General features: G+C 37.8%; 1 protein-coding gene across 1 annotated transcript in view; it reads left to right on the forward strand.

Moving 5' to 3' along the window:
• Nucleotides 1–19,664, forward strand: part of TRPM7 (transient receptor potential cation channel subfamily M member 7) — a 53,667-nt gene that overhangs the window by 5,606 nt on the left and 28,397 nt on the right. Inside the window, exons 2-7 of the mRNA XM_064668850.1 lie at nt 14,047–14,126; nt 15,380–15,418; nt 15,875–16,073; nt 17,687–17,900; nt 18,456–18,580; nt 19,181–19,352. Coding sequence (XP_064524920.1) covers nt 14,047–14,126; nt 15,380–15,418; nt 15,875–16,073; nt 17,687–17,900; nt 18,456–18,580; nt 19,181–19,352 — 829 coding nt within the window. The remainder of the gene's footprint in view (nt 1–14,046; nt 14,127–15,379; nt 15,419–15,874; nt 16,074–17,686; nt 17,901–18,455; nt 18,581–19,180; nt 19,353–19,664) is intronic.

Below are 19,664 nucleotides of genomic sequence, written 5' to 3' on the forward strand. Positions count from 1 at the left end.
TAAGAGTTTTTGCTTTGTAGTCCCCTGACTTGTCCTGGGTAGAATTTGGCAAGGTGTTTTTTGGCTGATGGTTTTTACCCAAATGTCTGCTAATTTTTTCTCTAAGGCTGCAAAGTTTCTGTGAAATGTGGACTTGAAAAACTTGGCTCTTAAAATTTAATTTTAATAAATGTACGTTTTTGCCTTCTGCAAATTAATTTCTAGGCGCTTTGTTAGCGAAACTGTGTTTCACAAGCATTTACTGCTTAAAAATTTCTAGACTTTGGGCACTCTTAGAGCTAGTATAATTTAGCAGCACAGTTCTTCCCATTGTTACTCTATTGACAATATATTTCCTGGCTGACCTGGAGTGCTTGAGATGTGGCTGTGTGTATTGCAGGGTAATAATCTCAGATTATGGGTTGTTGTTCAAGCCCTTTGCTACTTGTTCCCACATCTGCCAAAACCCTTCTTAAAGGTGTAATCCAGTCTAAACTCATCTAAACTCTGGCTGTCACCCTTTCACTTGTCCCTTTATGCTTCTTCCTGTGCTCAGCCACTATTTTGGGGATCTGAACTGAATGAACTTCTGATCACCTTCTTTTTTTTTCCTGGATTATTCTGTCAGTCGTTCCCCTGAATCGGCTTTCTGTGTGACTGCATAAATGCCAGTGCTGGTATGAGTTAGGTTGGGATCATGTGCAGAGGCTTAGGAAAATGGGATTGTGGCACCCCAAACTTGCCATGAGCTGTGAGGCTGGATTGGAAGCTTGGTCTGCAGTGCCTGAGAGTTGATTTGTGCCATCGTATTAGTGTTTGGTTACTCTGTGAGTAAGTGTTGTGTTTGGTGTACATGAATGTTTTCTGTGTTGTGCACAGGCATGGATGGAGCTGTGCCATCACGAGTCAGGTTCTGTAGCCTCTTTGAAGTATAAACCAAATGGCATTGTAGGCCTTGCCTAATTGTACTGCAGGCATGTAGTAGCTGTTCTTGAGTACTCTTGTACCTAAATTCTTGTTTACAGAGGATGTTTTTCTGACTTGGTTCTCTGAATGTATGCTAACAGATGCAAGATCACTTGCTTTTACCAGGTGTGCTGTGCTCCAGTCTGTCTTTGTGAAGCTGGTCTTGTGAGCTGCATCAGGATGAGTTTGACCCCTTCCATCAAGTTATTTTTGTTAGCAAATGATTCACTGCTGGTAACTTGTCTTGCATAACAAAATCTTGCTCAGTTTTTTTTCTCTGTGTTCTTAACTTGCTGCTTATTTGCTTTTTAGTGGTATTCCCATTCCTGTTTAACTTTCTCAGGAAGCTGAACCTGTTTCTTTGGGGTAGGAGAGACCAAAGCTGCATTCTACTAATGAGCCTGCCAGAGCTCAGCACAGCAGCCGTGTGGACAAGGTTCAAAGGCGGTCATGCTGATGTGCAACGTCGTTAAAATTGCACGTAGATTGGCTTTGTGTAGGGAGCTTAATGCAGCATTCTAGTTTGTGGCTAGAGCCAGCCTGAAAAAGCTGTTTGCTTTCCAAGCCTGTCTCTGTGGCTGCTGCGGTCACACAAGTCTTTAGTCAGGCATAACTTCAGTCACCTGGATAGGTTAAATTATACATGTGCTTAAGTGACACATGATTGGAGCCTAAAAATACCAGTTGTGTAATTACAGAACTGTTAATCAACTTTCTCTTCAATTATAAAAATCAGTTAATCTACAAGAGTAGGTGCAGTTAATGATGTTTTAAATGTCAGAGTCTTACCAGTTTCTCGTGCGTTCCCAGGCTGCAGTGTTTTCTGTAGTTTGCAGAATTCTGTTAAACAGCAAATTTAATAAAACTTCAGCTGAAGAGTACATGACTGGGTGATCTTCTGGCCACAAAGTTTGAGAGAGGTTGATCTTGAAGGAGTTCCTGCTCATAGTAGTAATCTTGCACTGGGGAAAGAGTGATGAATCACTGATCCCATAGCTGACATCCTACACAACCTTCTAGGAGCTTAACATCATCTGGTGTGGCAATGCCTCTGGATGCAGAACTAGTTGGAAGAGCCTCTCTCCTCCTCATTTCACAAACTCTAGTTTACTGACTCTGTAACTGCTGCTGAAGATGTTCATGGGGTTATGCTGCAGGCTGGCCCATGTGGAGTTTGGGATGGACATACGCCTCTTAAGCTGGCATCAAACTGGCTTTGCAGCCAGAGGCATTGAAAAGCAGAAGTATCTCCTTAACTAACCTTTGTCCTTTTAATTTGTGCCAGCTTCAGAAATACTCTTGATGAGGATTTATGCCTTTGCCTCATTAAGCAATTGGCCTGTCTTAGTCTTGGTTTCTTTTATAAAAGTCTTATGCAGAAAAATCCCTTTTTAATTTTCAGCTGTAGAAAACCCGTGGTTTGTATGCAGGCAGTTTTTCTCCATAAATCTTACAGCTTTATGTGCAACTCGGGGACTCTTCACTGTTAAGTTCTCTGTAACTGTTTCGGATGCGTTAGTGAAACAATGTGGCCTTTTTATGTTACTTATATAGGGAAGGAGGGCGGAAAACACTCATCATCCTTGTCCTGGTTTGGGCTGCCGGTTCGTGTTACAGGTGAAGATTCTGTGGTGATGAAGGCTGCTAACAAACAGGTCATTCATTGTGTGAATGGGTCATCTGGTTGTGCTTGGTGTTTTGTAGCCCACAAGAGAAATATTTGGTACCTGTATAATCATAGGACTTTTCTGGACAATATGATGCAATAAGCTTTGGGCTGTGCTTTCTCCCTGGTGTAAAAAATCTGCCATCAGAAAAATCTCGTCTTCAGGTTGTAGAAAAATGTTTTCTGGTCACACGCATGTAGGCAATCTGCAGAATACAGGTGGGCTTCACAGAGAGGGGGAGGATTATTCACAAAAGCTAATTAGGCAGCAAGTCCCCAGGCTTGCTCAGAGGAGATGGAGGGGGATTCAGAGCAGCTTTTCTCTCTGCAAAGAGGATGTAGAAAAATTAGCACTGCTGAGATAGGGTTAGTCTTTTTGACTATCCTCTTGGGTGTCATTACTGAATTTTTCAGGTCTTTTCCAACAAATGTAAAGATCTTGCATGTAGGACAAGAAAAATCCTTTGTAATTAATGTATTAGGACTTGGATTTTAATTATACTGTGAATTAGAAAAAGTCTTCAATGCCAGATGAGAATGGATGCTACTCTCAAATACAGGGTATCTGCTCACCTAAAATGTGACCTCAGGCAACACGTTCCTGCTTCACTGGCAGCTCTCTGAGGAATAAAGAAATACAGTCTTATTTCCTTTCCTTCCTGAACGTCAGGATACATGTGCTTAAAAAAAAAATCTCTTGGTGTGACAGATCTGTAGTCCTTTCCTGGATGCCTGTAGTCGGTGTGCTTTTGGGGATTATTTTGATGTACCTTGACAGTATGCTTGGATCAGCTCAGCTGTTTTGCCAACCCCCTGTATTTCTGCTACCAAAGGGGATGTCCTACTTCCCTTGTTCCCACCCTGATCATGGCCCTGTGATCCTTTCTTGTGCCTTGGTTTTCTGCCCAGTTTGCATCTGAACCTGTTTGTTCTAACATCGAATCTACCTGCGTTTTTAGGGATCCCAATCACCCCAAAGGGCGAGTGCACAACTGCTGGTGGGAGGGAAGTAGCAGGAGAATGAGTGGGAGGGCAGAGTAGCTCAGGAAGGCACTTGCTCTGCTTTTCTTCTCTGACTGCACCCTCACTTTATAATTTGAAGAATTGCATCTGTTAAAGCAAATATTTCCCCTGTGTTCCTTGGCTTTGCCAGGATCTCCACCTCCTTTACTGGTGTCTTTTGTTTCTCTAGAGTGATTGTCTTCACTCCTTTCCCAGTAGGCCAGGGAGGAGTCCATCCCAGGTATAAGTCCAGCGCAGCTCAGACAGGCCTTTGTGCCACATACCACTCAGCATGGGTGAGTTTTACTGGAACTGAGTATGCTGGAAGAAATTATCATAAATAGAAAACATTTTCCAAGTGCAAGTTGTGCTGTGGTCTCTCAGTCTCATTTAATTAGTTGTTTCCCTCAACCTGCAAAAAAACCCCAAACAACCCAAAAAAAACCCCAAAAGGTTAGTTTATTTCTAAAAATAGTATATTTAGTTTCTGAGTAATTATTTAAATATGTATTATTTAAAGTAGGTGTGCCTCTAAAAGCATCAATAACTCAAATAACTGTTTGTTCCCCTCAAAAAATGAGAGTGGAAATTCTTAAAAGTGCCTAAATAAACATTGTATATTATTTGAGACAGTAATTAGCTGCTTTTGCATTTACCTTAATAAAGACCCAGTTAAGTTTCTTCTTTGCATTTTTCTAGAGTAAACAGAAACTACTTGAATAGTTTTAGTGGGGAACTTTATCTTCTGATAAGAGTGTAGGTACATGGATGTCTCTAGAATGCTGTCGGGCTACTTATGCCCTGAGATGAGGGCTGTAGTCTGTGCAGTCCTGAGCAGCTGAGGGCCTTGCTGTGACAGGAGAGCTGGTTCTTTGTCTTGACAAGCAGTGCAAGTGTAACTGAATCCAGTAGCTCTTTGTTAGTGAGCTGGATTTAAAAATGCTTGAGTCTATGTAATTCTACAGCAGGTGAGCTATAGCAAATTCTTGTTTTGGCTTGCTTTTATCTCAGCTCATCCTACTTTCTCCATCGCACTCTAATCTCCCAAGAACTCTGACTAAAATGTTTGCTTCCCCTACTGTAGCTGGCAACTACTGACACACTGGTGTGCACAGGCAGGGACAACATAGAGAAGAGGAGTTAATGTGATGTACCCCATCACACCTTCACAGTCCTGCCCATGGGTGGTGCCCATATTTCCCTTAGCAAGGATGTGAAGGCAGTCGGGGTTTGTATAACTGACTTGGTCTCCTTCAGACATCAGCTCCGTTCCTGATAGTTTAATACTGGCCTGAAACCAGTCTAAGGCTTATTTTCTTCTCTGAGTTGAATTGCATAACTTCTACAAAATTATTTTCTTAATAATACTCACTGCTAAAGTGAACAAAATTCCAAATCTGTTTCGTATGGGTCTTTGGCTGTGTGTTTACTGACAGACCTCTTTCCTAGTGTCGGTGGTTTTGATTATAACAATGAATTTGTTTTTCCTGATACTGTGTCTAAAGATAAGTTATGTGAAATGTCCTCATCCTTAACAGTGGTCTGGTGCTGTCACCTATTTCATGTGCCCACTGGTATCTTCTCTTGCTCTTCCTATTCAGAGAAATATTATTGATCTATGATAATTAACGTGGGCATAAGGCTTACAGGTTTATAATTTTTTTGGGGTTTTGTTTTAAATATATATATTCAAAGGGTTGTTTGAGGCCAGCTATGTCAAAAATTCCTTAGTGATAACAAGTTTCCATTGCTCTAGTGAGTTAATAATAGCCTACTTAAGTCAGCAGGCACTGAAATCTTTGCTGTGATGATAGAGAAGTGTATTTCTTTGTACAACATGAAAAATAAGTCAGATCTGTAAACTGAACAGACTAAGAAAGTGGTAGAGCAAGATAAACAGCATCCACCCTTTCAGTTCATTTTTATAGTTGTAATGTGCTTCAGCACCTAGTGCATTAACCAGATATTCATGCACTTCATGAACCAGAAAGGGAGGACCTTCCTTAAATCTGCAGTTCAAATACTGCTGAAATGCATCCTTTGCATCAGGGGAAGGAGTGTGCAGCCTGTTTGCTGCCTATGAATAGTGGCTGCCAGAGCTGGGCTTTCTTCATCTGTGAACAAATCAGAAGCAGATCAAGAGCAGGATTAATTATTTGACTGGTCCATGAGCCTTTTCCTGCTACTGTATTTCTGGAGGTGGCCACCACTTATTTCTGTCTTGCATCTAAGACTTCTATTCCCTGTGTGATGGGGAAGGAACTGGAGGTTGCTTGAGGAGGACAGCCACGACATTCAGGCTGTGTGAGTTGTTTTACCTCCAAAAGCTTGCCCCAAGCCTCATTTCCAAAAATAACCCCAGAGTTTATAGTATTGTCTGTTTGTACAGCCTCTCTGGCACGTGCAAGGTAAGCCCTGCACTTGCCAGAAATGTGAGGTATGAACCAAACTAATACTTTCATGTGGAGTAAATCTGATGAGCCAGGAAGTGCAGAGGCTTCAGCAGCCAGCACAGTGTGTCCCCTGGGTCCCTGTGGAAAGGACCAGGCAGAGTGGCCATCCTTCATACCCACAGAAATGCTCTGACCAACTTAAAAAGGCTTGGCATCGTTCTGTGCATGCTGGTGAGTAGGAATGCTGACTGCACCTTCCTGCTGGGCTTATTTAGGAGTGTGTGTAGGCTTGCAATCTGCATCAATGGAACATCAGAACGATTGCAGGCTGCAGCTAAATCATTGGTGCTGAGAGAGGTGAGGAGGATGCAGACTATACCATTGTATCACTGTAGATAAGGAAAAGTAGGCTGTGTGTTTAAAAATGTGAGAGATTTGGGGTTGGTTTATATGGGTCATGAAACATAACTAAAAATGGATTTTAAATGAGGAAACCTATCAGAAAGAAGAGGGCACTGTATGACAGGCTTGAAAACATTCCTATGTACTTTTGCCATGCTTTTTTTTTTTCAGTTTTTTAATATAATTTGAGCAAAGTGGATATTAACAGGTAAAGCAGAGGTAACCAAAAAACTAAATCTGTATTTTCCTTGCTCTTACTACCACATGCTCCCTTTCTGTTCTTTTCTTTCATCCATTGTTGTAAATTTTAGGAAGTAATGAATTATTTTCATCTCCTTTGAAAGCTCAGTGGTTTATTGCTTCTAGGTCATAACTTTGGTATATGTTTTGAAATACTTTTTGGTCTGTGAGCTCACAGGAAGTAATTTATAGAGTCTTTAGCAGGGCTAAAATTTTTTAGCTTGGTATTTCATTAATTGGGAGGATTGCAAACATAAACTCTTTTAAAATTAATTTACTAACTCCAATGTACAGCAATGAAACTGGTTTACCGTCTGCTGTGTTTTCCTTTTCCTACCAAAATTCCAAATTCTGTCCATGAAAGTTGTTGGGAAATAAAAATCAAATACATTTCTCTCTCTGCTGCCCCTCGGCTTCTCTGAAGGCGTATTCAGGAGCAGCAGTGCCATCTGCTCTGCTGACAGTCTCAGGGAGTCTCTGATTTTGGCAAGCTTAATTACTGTATCTGTTATAATTGGACACTTAACTCTGAAGGTGTTTATTGTTATATCAGCTGAGAAAAAGCGAGTTCAAAATTCCACCAGTGTGTGCGTGTCTTCTGAAATCAGCTGATGGTTTATTCTCTTGCAACCTGAACTATCTCTTACTTTAGAATCAGCTATGAAATATTTTCAAGGTAAATTTGAATATTTCTGTTATGCCCTGTGTGGATGGTGTATTTTTCTCATTTTAAGATTCAATAGTTTCTAAAGAAGAGGAGCAATTTTATGGCTGGTCTAACTGCAGAACAGCATGTACCTTCCCCTCTTAAATAAATGTATTTAAAAATGTGCTGCATTTACTCTGAATTTCTCACTGGAAGACCTGTATTGCAGTTAGAAGATAACTTTCCCAATAATATGGGTAAAGTGAATTGAGATTGAATGTAATAAAAATATTCCACAAATATTAGGTCTGTGGGTTTTTTCTAGCGTGTCAGAGTTAAAAGTAATGATTTCATAATGCTAAATTCTGTACATCAATTTAGGGTATTCTGAATTAAATGGATCTGCAAAAAAAATCCTAAACTACTGAATTATATGCTTTGTAATTATACAGTGAAATAATTCTCGCAGAATCAGCCTGTTCTTCAAATAGCAGGTTGGAATAATTTTCATGAAGTTTAAGAGAACTGTAAAAATCCCTTTTGACAAATCCCAGTTACTCTTTGCATCCAGAACTGCACGAGGGTTCGGCGAGTTCTGTGGTGGCTTTTTTACGTCAGAGAAGAACTTGATGAAACAATAGCTACTCTGTTAGAGACCTGGATTGCTGTGAAATCTGTTCAGAGCAAATCTCCTGAACTGTTTAATAAAGAATAGGATTGTTGAAGGTTTGTTTTTGGCACCAGGGGAGCCATTGAGATGAAGATTCCTATCGTTGCTTGCCGCTCATTTGAGGTTTGCTTCCTGTGAGCAGGAGAATTGACAGAAGGCTTTCTCTGACTGCCCTTTTTCCTTCCCTGCTTCAACAGTTTTTTATTTAAATAAAACTAGGACTTTTTTTGCTGTCAAGCAGTGTATTTTCAGGGCTGTGGCAATATTTTCACTAGAGAAGTCTTTCAGTCCAGAAAATTGGAGCTGTTTGGTTTCTTATGGGTCAAGTGAAGCCGAGTGAGCTGCTCTGCTCAGAACAGGATCTTCAACATAGCAGAGACACCTTTTCATGCATGATGGGTCTGTCTGAGTTGGTGACATTCTGTGACAAGAGATGCCCCAATGCATTTGGGAAAAAGAGATAAATGAACCAATTTTTTCTTGTAGATGAGGCAAGTAGTTGTTTCAGAATAATAATGAAGTAGTCCTGATGGAGGCAGCAGGTAAAATATCCTTGCACAAATATTTTCATTTGTGCTGGATTAAACAACAATTAAGATTAAAGCACAATCCTTCTCATTTAGACTGACATTCTTCACAGGGATACATTAAAGCACTGTATAAATATCTTTTGGCATTGTGGCAATATTTGAACCTATTTGTCTTTCTAGTACTGCACGTATCCATACTTTTTGTAGAAGTTAGTACAAAAAATTGATGAGATTGACTTGTAGTGTACTTACTGATTGAGGAACGAATTCTGTAGGTGTTTTGTGCATTCTGTGGACATACAACACTGTTGTTCTTCGTCAGAGAGTCTTTTAAATATAGTTCGTAATACTAGCTGGCTAAATGCCTTGTTCCCCCCCCCCCTTTTAAAAAACAAAAGAAAACAAAAAACCCCAAACAGGAATTATAGAAATATGTAATTCTAAATTGAAGGGAAAGCAAGTAAATTAAACGCCTGGAGTTTGCTGGAACCAAGAGTTTAAAACAAACATTAGCAAATACATGGCATCAAACTACCTAACCTTTTCTTTTTTCTTCCCATCTGCTTATTTACTTAAAGCTAGCTGAAGTTTTGAAGACTTTACTCAAATGATAAATGTTTCCTTGAGGAACTAAGTTTTGTGCTCTGCTAGTTTTTTAATACAAAATTGGAAGAATTTTCTTTGATAGAGAGACATAACTGTCTTTTAGATAACTCTCCAGCCCATACACAATGGCTTAGTTACTCGCTCATCCTGTGATGCACATTTTCAGTATCATTCAGTTAATTTGTGCTAAGAACAAGTCCAGGTGCTTTGCCTGGAGTGTGGTGCTCAGTGCCTTAAAGGTTTGAAATGCCTGCTGGAAATCTTTGCAGTGAGAAGTAGCATGCATTTTATTTATGGCACCTCTTCCCACAGGAAGCTTTATGAATTCTAAACTCCTTAATATGCGTTAACTTAACTGGATGTTGTGTTTATCACGGTTGCTTGGCTTTATTTGGTTTTATTCAATGTATCGGGCATAAAAGTGTGAGGCTTTATGAGGTTTGTCTGGAATTTCTGCCTTTCAGCTATAGCTGCAGGAGCCCAGTGCTTGGCCAGGGGTTAGTTGTCTGGGCAGGGATCACAGGTCAGTCCCATGGTGTAGCACGTGTTTGGCTGATGGAGTTGGTTTCTCAGATAAGAGATCCTCTGGTAAATCACGAAAAGAGTGTGTGCAGCATGTATAGTTATATAAGAAGCTGTAACTTCGAGTTGGAACATTGTCAGTGGACATTTCCTTGACTAGACAAGCTAAAGGACGCTCTTAGTACAGAATGTCTCTTAGAAATGTTTTGAAATTCATCTTGTTGGCTGTGACCTAGACAGATAGGACTCCTCTGCGGCCATGCTAGCACAGCTATTCCTGCTGCAGAGTTTTCACTGTGTCTTCTTGTTTTCAGGCTTGCTGAAACCTTCCATGTATTTTCTTTTGTTCAGATGGAAAATAAACTTTTTGGAAAATTCGAGGCTATGGGGAAAGAATATAGAGTCTGTATTGATTTTTATGTAAAGGACAAATAAAATTGGAAGATCTATTCCTTTAGAAACTATTGCGTGTATCAAACTGCTGTGTGGTGTAAGCAAAGATTTGAAAGAGGAAATATGAGATGGTGTAGAAAAGTGATATGACTTCTAAATTTGAAACTCAGGTCTGTGCAGTCAGTAACTGAAATCTCCACTGTCAGCCTTCCACAGAAGTCACAGTTTGGAAAATTATTTTTTGATCCAGGTTGGTTTCCTGGTTCGGCAGGTCAGGTTTGTTGACAAACTGTCAACAGACCTGTGGGTTGGGGTGCACTGTTGCAGGCTGCAGACTGATATATTTGGGATAAGTTAGGTTTTAGTTTTGTAACAAATATTGTTACAATATTGTAACTTACTGTAAATATTGGAACTAATGAGCTACCAACAGTATACAGCATCACAAAAAAATAGAAAGAATAAACTGGGATCCCTTTGTACCTGAAAAAGTTCAGGATGGTCAGCTACACAATATATTTATAGCTGCCATATTTTTGTTAATTGAAAACCATGCGAGTCATTTTGAGATCTTGCTGAGCAGTCAGGCTTACTTTCTGTAGAGAAAACAGTTCAGACCAAGTTTGTTAGGTAAACTTGGCAAATTTCACAATAGTTTGATAAGGTTTTGTCATACTATTGTGCACCCATTGTTGCCCTGCTAAACTTAGTTGTCTTCTTATTTTTAGTGTGTTGAATGAGAGGCTCTTACAAACACTTAAGTGAGCTGAAGGGGGGAGTGGTTGTTTGGTTTTCTTCCTGAGACCTGATCTCATACTGTACTTTGATTGTTTCCTTTTTTTTTTTTTTTTTTTTTTGTGAAACCTGCTATATGCAAAACCTTAAATTATAATTTGTGGTAAAAGTTTCATTCTATGAAGAGCCTTGCTAAAGTTATCCATTATGAATTTCAGCAAAGGTAACATCTGCATCTGGAGCAGGTACACTTAGGTAATTTCTGGTATTGGAGAGCTAAAGCTATTGCTGAATCAAAACCAGCTAATACTAAAATGGCTATGGTCAAACTTCCAGCTGTTGTAAAAGGCCGTGGGATTATCTTGACATTTATACACTTCCAGAACTCGGAAGTAGTTGGGCACGTTCTCTTGAGCTTGTATTGTAGTTCAGCAAATGTTTGTGTAAGTTGTGTTTCAAATGGCAATTAAAATTATTTCAGCATTTGTGAAACTGTTAAGAAAGGAATTATTTATTTGAAATAGTGTAAAGTGTTTCCTTTAATCATGATCCCAGGGTGACCATATCTCTTCTAGATTATTGAATCAAATCTATGTGCTTTTTGCTTTTTGAAGTTCTTTCAGAAGTACTGAAAGACACAGTGTCTGCTCAGAAGTCAGTACAACCAGAATGAGATCTCTTGCATAACCAGCTACAGCTTAAAGTCTGAGCTACTTGGGGATGAGGAGTTAGTAGGAACTGTAGCAAACCTTCCAAAAAGTAAAAGTTAAGGATTATTTTGTGTGTAGATGAGGTCCTGCCAACACTGATTGTTAAGAAGTCTTAATGTGGTGAAATTTCTGTAGGTAACTCACCTGTAGGAAGAAGTGAAGGTAGTTCTGGATAATATTAATTGTATTAAAATTTTTCTTGTACGTCTTAACTTTTATTTAGCTTGAGAGATTGAAAATGCACAGGAGAGAATTTGGAAAGCTAAGATTTTTTCTACAAGTGGAATTTTGAAAGAAAAGAAAGTAAACAGTTGTAAAATAGCTCACTATATGCTGATATTACTTGTGCTTTTTTCTAGAAGGCCAATGACCTATGTTGCCCATAACTATGGTGTAAAGTACACCTTCTAAAAATACACTGGGAAAACAGAGCACTCATCAGGGGTCACCCATTACTGGAGCAGAGTTTGAGAGGTGCAGTTGTGTGTCCTGTACAGATGATGAAAAGCTTTAATAAGAGTAGGCAATTTTTCTGAAACAGTCTGATAACTCCTATTGATTTTGGACTTCTGCCTTGATCTCCTATTTTAACTTAATCTTTTGCTGATAAGGAAGTATTTCTTTGAGGTAATTGCTGCAACTGATTTATCCTTAACAGTGTCCTCATGTCATCTTCCTGTTTCTGATCTTCACAGGAACGTTATGTAATAGTAGTTCTTATTTACATGGAGGGCAATACAGCCCATATTTTTAATGTGATTTTTACCTGTTTATGAGAAGTGCCTCTCACTTACTCTCTTCTTTTCTTGGTTTGTATTTTCTTTTTTTCTTTTTTCCTCTCAACAGAAAACAAGACCCTGTAATTAGCAAATCCTGTATAAAATCTCCTGCAATAAAGATTAATTAGCATACAGGCATGCTTCTGCAGAGAGTTTAATTTTACCAAATGACAAGTTCCCAAGTATGTTTTAATAACATTTTAGAGCCTCCTCTACATAAACAGCACAGTGCTGTACTGAAAATATATTCACTGCTGAAGAATAGAGAGAAATCCTTGACAAGTGGTTAAAACTACATTCTTTAAGAGGAAAATTAACGAATCATTGGTTGTTTTGTGGGTTTTTAAAAATTTTTTTATTTTCAGAACTGTTTATTATGAAAAGTGGTGTTGCACATTGTGAGCCAGAGTTCCTTGTCCCCAGCTTTGATCACCACTTAATAATAAAACAATATTGTGTGGAGCAATTGACGCAATTGCTTGTGGTTTATATTCTTTGGATTTTAACATCTGGCATGTTATGCTGTGATAGCTTGCTTGAAGGTATAGTTTTAGCCAGCTGGCTAAAACATCTAAGTATTAAATTACTCTTCTTTATCTTTTTATATTCTGGAGGATCTGCAGAGTTCATATATGAGCTTAAACTACTGCAGCTTTAAAGCAAAGCTCAGTTTTAAGAAATGAAGTACAAAAACACCCATTTAAACCATGGGGACTCAGCAGAAAGCAGCTTCCAGAACTGGGATTCCCATCACAAGGGCTAAGGCTTAATAGTGTTAAGAAAAATTATGAGAGGAGGAAGCTAAAAATTTGGACCTGTGAATAATATCTGTCGGGTTTTTTCCCCCTTGTTGTAAAATAAAACAGGTATGAAATTTATCAAATTTTTCTAAAAGTAAAATGTAAATGTAGAACGTTGCTGTTAGCAATTAAGTAATTTTAACATATTCTTAATAAGGATTTAAAGCAATATTGCATAACATGCAAATTAGCATTCCAAGATTTTTCATGTTTTTAATTACTAAAAATCACGTCTGAGTTCCTTTCCCAATGTGTTGCTGGAACTTGACGTAGATGTTGTACATTATGATATTGTTTAGCTTGTAATCTTAAGATTATCATGTAAGATAATGCTAATGTGGTTGTTTAAAGCAACTGAAATGAAATTCATGTCCAGTCATTTGAATAGGGAAGCATTTGAAATAGTGAACATCCTTGATTTCATGTTTCAGAGCATGTTTCAAGTCTAAGCTTAAAATGCAGTTCAGAGATGCCAATTAATTTTGTTTACTGAAATGAAAAGTATTTTGATGAAGAAAGAAGTTTATGACTTATTTATTGCTACTAGAAAAGATTGCCAGTGTTGTTAGAAAGCTTCCTTACCCACAATTTCAAGATTAAAATTCTACTTTATTAAAGAGGGAAAAAGATCAAATTACTGTTATCTCAGTGTAGTGCAATTAATTTAAAAAAATTAACTGATTATTTTTCTTAGCAAGATAGGTCACCAGTGTATGTTATTTTTTTTGTGCATCTTTATTTTCATATTAAAAGTTTTTGCTATTTGAATGTTAGCATTGAAAAATATTGCTTTGGATTTTAAGAGACTTGTGTATAAGTTACATAATGATTCTGGTTGTCTCAACTTCTGGAGAGATATGTGGGATGTTCTTATAGGGTCATATGTGGTTTAAAGGTTTTTGAGGCAGCAAACCCCTCATTCTAACTCTTGTTACCTTAAGAAGCATTTTTCATTGCAAAGGCTTATGATTTGTATTTTATAACACTGTTATGCTTTTCTTTTTCAGTCCCAGAAATCCTGGATAGAAAATACTTTCACGAAGAGGGAGTGTGTGTACATTATACCAAGTTCAAAAGACCCCCACAGGTAAAAGTGAAATGATGCAAGAACCCATTGCTGCTCTTTAAAATTAAAAAAGTCAGTATTGTAAAGAGTGTTGGACTAACTGCTTTGTCTGTAAGAAATACTGTCATGAATCCTCATGCTTTCGGGACCAGGATTTTTAAGCTTCATATATTTGAGAGCAGCTTAGAAACCTTTTCTTCTGAGGTTGGGAGAACTTCTATTTCAGTCTTTTCCATAAAAAAAACCTTATGAATCTCTTTTGTTCTGTTGGGACAGAGTATTATTTTTCGTTTAAGAACTTTGTTTTTAAACAGAAAAAGAACTAAGGAAATGCTGTAGAAATTTTAAGTTTTTGTAAATAATTCACCTTGTTCCTTGAAACCATGTGACATGAGAAGCTTTTAGAATTTATAGCCATGACTGTAGAACATGGAAAATTTGCAAATGCAAACCAAGTAATTAGGAAGCTGTTAAAATTTCCAGAGCATTTAACAAGGAACAAAATGGTCTTCAACACTTGCCCTTTTACTTTAACCTGTTTGTAGCTTACAAGGGACTTTAAAACTTTCCCACCAGGCTCTGCCCTTCAGCTTCTAAAAATCGCCTCCTGTTGTTGGTGAATTGCTCACTGTTGTTTCTGAATTATGCATAAATTAATCAAATGTAGACAGGATTATTTGGTATGTGTTGATGATATTTAGCTTTTAGTATAGACAGTTATAATTTAGTAATTTTTAGAGAAGACCTAAAGCTACAGGTCAGTGTTAAAAGCATAAATGATTAATAGAGTGCAACTTCTACAGCGGACAAAATTTAGAAATTGTTTATGCACAACGTCTGAGTAAAACTGAAGACTTCTGTCTGACATCTCTATTCGTACACTTTTGCATGCTGGCTCTTAACCATAATTGGTTAACAGCTGCTTATGAAAGCAGTGATACAAATTTATCTGCTATGCTAATTTTAGATGTTAAGAAAGCTGTTAGCAGGAAAACATGGAAAATGTTTAATATGGAAGATGAGAGAAATTACATAATGAACTGTATGGAAAGACACTACTGTATAAAATACAGACAAGTTACCAGGTTGAAAATGGACAAATTTAGGCATCATGTTTTCCATTTATTGGAGTTCTCTTTTGTTCAGCAATCTTTCTGTAAGCACACAGTGGTCTGAGTGGTCGTGTGTCCTGTCCCATCCCATCCGTGTCCCTCCTTCCCCTGCCCTTGAAATTGAAACTGAACTTAACTCACGTCTTTCAATATTTCTTACAGATGCCTTCCAGGATGTCAGATTTGTCAGCAACTTGTCAGGTAAGAGTTCTTTGTAATTAAAATATTTATGAATATTTTTCCATTAAATAAGTGCTTTCATAATAGGGGTTTTGGAAGTTTTGATTAATATTATGAATGACAAGTTGGTGAAAGGTTAGATATAAAAAAATGTTTCAAGAACTATCTGCAATATGTAGATCACAAATTTGTGAATATTATATAAATTATTTGACTTCAAAGAATCAGTTTTTTCTGGCCTCCAGCTTGCTATCTCAGTGATCTTCAATAATTTGCGTAATAATATGTATTGTGATTACCTATTGCCATAAATATTTATGGCAACAAGGCTTACTCTGGAAAAGAGGTTTTTCTAATATTTAGAATCTTTGCTTTCTAAATCTATTGTATTTCTGTTATAGACAAAAGAAGTTCCTTTAATTTATTTTGTGATAATAGGATTTACTAAAGTGTTGTACCTGGTGTGGTTGGGTGCAGGTGCTGCTGTGGCCGCCTGGTCAGACAACATGCTTGTTTTACTGCCAGTCTGGCTATGAAATACTCGGATGTGAAGCTGGGTGAAAACAGTAACCAGGAAATAGAGGAGTGGTCAGTGGAAAAACACACGGAACAAACCCCTACTGATGCTTACGGTGTCATCAACTTTCAAGGGGGATCTCATTCTTACAGGGCTAAGGCACGTATGACATTCTGTTATTTGTATTTGTTTTTGTTACTCTAACTATGTTGATATTCTGGATGCTGAAGTATTATCACCCATTTTGTGACAAGCCAGTTCCTTCTTCTGTGCTAGTATTTTTTGTTGTGATCTGAATTCTTTCTGATTTTCATTTGTTAAAATTAGTTTTTCATGACTAAAGTTGCTCAGATCTATCAGAATTAGTTGTATTCAAGTACAGCCTTACCTTCAAATTGCGAATGGTAATAAGAATTCATAAACACTTCAGCAAAACATTGCATTAAGAACTAAGTGTTACCATTTCAGACTTCATGAAAATACAGCATAACAACACTGTTATATTTTTATAGGACCTGTTAAGTAATATCTGCTATCTTAACCCTCTAGTCATAATTTTCAAAATCTGAAAAAAATTTATTTAAAATTAAGGACAGATGTAGAATATGCTTCTTTATGAGATTTTTGACAGTCATTAAAGCATAGCTGTACTGAACAGAATAACTAAGTTTTTGGGGAGAGGAGGTTAGTTAAAAGCAAGGATACCAATAAATCAAAATTTTGGAAACCAGTTCTTAATTCCCAAGTGCACATGTACTGGAGAGGCTAAAAAAGTGGAAATTCTGACAGATTCTTCACAGCCATTTTGTGAAGGATTTTTAGTTGTGGTAGAAGTTATTTAATGCTTATGCAATTATAGGCTACGAGGGGTTCTTGTACAGTGTGGCTCCTGTGGCAAAACTGAAGTGCTTTTGAGGGAGCTGTTGTTTATGCAGAACCCCCAAGGACAGTCCAGTGCTTTAAGTCAGATCATCTCTGAAATGGGAAGGGCCCTTAGCAGAGTTCTTTCATGTTGGTAATAGCAGTGTATGGGTTCCTCTGTACTCTTAGTATAGCTTAAAATTGCTGTGAACCCTTTTCTGGGTGCACAGAAATAGCAGCTGCCCACACTCCTTCTGCAGAGTGCAAGTGGGGTTGCTCAAACCAGTTAAATGGAGTAGTGGTGGTTTTTTATTTAGAACTTGATTCAGGAAGGGTTTAATTTCTGCACACTATCCCCTCCTCTATTGAATAGCTTGTATTGAAGATGTGGCAGTATTTTAGCTAATCAACTAATCTACTTAATCTTATGCTGTTAAAGATGGCAAGTTAAAAAGCTGCCAGTTTTGAAGTTTTCTATTAAAAAATGTAGGTTTTCTTCCCACCAGGAACAGGGGAGGAAAACCAAACAACTGTCTGAAAAAGTCTTTGCAGGGGACATGAAAGCCTCTCCCCAGTAGAACTTTTATAAATGCTTCTGAATTTCGTCTAATTTAGAGATCATCCAGTGCTCTCATAAAGACTCTTTTTTCCAAGTCCCTGTGCCGGTAGGATGGAATACCAGGATCTTTTTGTAGTCATGCCTTGTCCAAAACTTGCTTTCCAAACTGTTAACTGTCTTGTCCTTGACTGTAGAGGACTTGAAGGAAGCTTGTTCATTTATTGCATCTGCTGTGTTTTGAGAAAGTGAATTACATTTTCCATAGCCAGGAATAGGATAATATATCCTGAAATATGCCCTGGTTCTTCTTTTCACATGTTGGAACCTTTTAACTCTCTTCTTGTGCCTGCAGTATGTGCGACTGTCATATGACACCAAACCTGAAGCTATTCTGCAGCTTATGCTCAAAGAATGGCAGATGGAGTTGCCAAAGCTTGTTATATCTGTACATGGGGGCATGCAGAAATTCGAACTTCACCCACGCATCAAACAGTTGCTTGGCAAAGGTCTTATCAAAGCTGCAGTGACAACAGGAGCCTGGATTATAACTGGAGGAGTGAACACAGGTAAAGAACTCCTAAAGAATGTGCACAGTTAACTGGATTATGGTTTATAAGAGCCAAAAGATTTAATGGATGCATAGCTTCCTCTTAAAGCAAAGTAAATTCGAGTGAGTTTGGTCAGGTGAAATTAAAATAAATTTTGAGCATGTGTAGTTGGAAGTGGGCTGCTGTTTTGATTTGCAAAGAGAAATAAAATATTGGGGAGGTGTTGGTTTTTGGGCTTTGTTTTTGTTTTTGGTGGTTTTTTTTGGTTTGGTTGTTTGTTTTCTAGGTTTTGGTTTTGAAACTACAAGAGGAAAAACTTAATGTGATTAAAAACAAGTACAATAATGTACTGTAGCTCTCTATTTCTTACTAGGCTAATCCTTATTTTGTTGAGTTATTTTGTTTCCTTCTAGTAGATGTTGTATGGTGTTTTTTCTTTGGTTTTTTCAAATAAGTGCCCGAATCCTTAAAGGCCCAATTAACAAAACAGTTAAAGGTCCAGTTACCTAAATAAAGCAGTTGTATTTCTTAGTAAGGTGCAGCATTCAATACATATGATCTTTTTATGCACAGGTGTTGCAAAACATGTTGGGGATGCTCTAAGAGAACATGCTTCCAGATCATCTCGAAAGATTTGCACTATTGGGATTGCTCCGTGGGGAGTGATTGAAAACAGAAATGACCTTGTTGGAAGAGATGTAAGGATGAGTTACCTAACTGAAATAACGATTTACCCCATGTATTTTTTGACAAATCTGCTCAAGCATGTTTTTTTCCCTTGCTTTGCATCATTGGAATACTTGCTGTACTGTGAAGATACACTGACATCTGTGACTTATGCAAGATCATTATGTATAAACAAGTTGCAAAATGCAAATGTGCTACAGGAGGAGCTTGTTCTTAAGTATTTAATCCTTTTTTTTTCTCCCCTGACTCAAATTACAAAAATGTTAAACTATTACAGACAATTCACATTTAGAGAGGATGTTAAGTTGAAAAATTTTGATGTGGAGTCTTCAGTGCTACTGTTTGCCAGAGCAAACAAGTTTTCCCCAAAGACATCTTTTTAATGGATCTTTTCTCTGTTATCCCTCAGAACAGCTTCCTTTAGTGAAATAATTATCTGCTTCCCTGCACAAAGTTCAGAGCTGTTGGTGTATCCTGACCCAAGGCAGGCTTTTATGTGTCAGTGCTTCTCGTTGAGCCACCAGTCCTTGTGTCTAGACAAAAAGTTAAGTTTCACAGAAACAAGTATGAATCTTCACAAGTAAAAGACATTGTTGTGTGCTTATACTTAGGTGGTTGCTCCGTATCAAACCTTGTTAAATCCATTAAGTAAACTAAACGTCCTAAATAACCTCCATTCCCATTTCATTCTGGTGGATGATGGAACAGTTGGAAAGTATGGAGCAGAAGTTAAATTGCGAAGAGAACTGGAAAAAACCATTAATTTGCAACGGATCCATGCAAGTAAGTAATTCTGCTGCCTCAGGGTTGAGTGTTACTGTGCTTTAATGAAAAAGGTACTTGGCACCAAACATCTGAATGACAAAGTAGAAAAATTAAGTCTTTTGTTTATGTTTCAAGTCTGAATTTACAAATTTCAACAGCAGCTTTAGACCCTGGAGATCGCTGGTAGATTTATGGTTTCTCTGGGACCAGTGAGGAGAGTCTTTTTGAATAAGGTTGTCTATTTACTTTGATAAAGCAAGTGTAAGTCAGTTCAGGTCTTGGTATGTTGTCAGACCTTCCTGGTCTGATTGATTAATGGTTTTGATACCA

The sequence above is a fragment of the Pseudopipra pipra genome, chromosome 12 (genome assembly GCF_036250125.1).
Source record: "Pseudopipra pipra isolate bDixPip1 chromosome 12, bDixPip1.hap1, whole genome shotgun sequence".
NCBI classification, from domain to species: domain Eukaryota; kingdom Metazoa; phylum Chordata; class Aves; order Passeriformes; family Pipridae; genus Pseudopipra; species Pseudopipra pipra.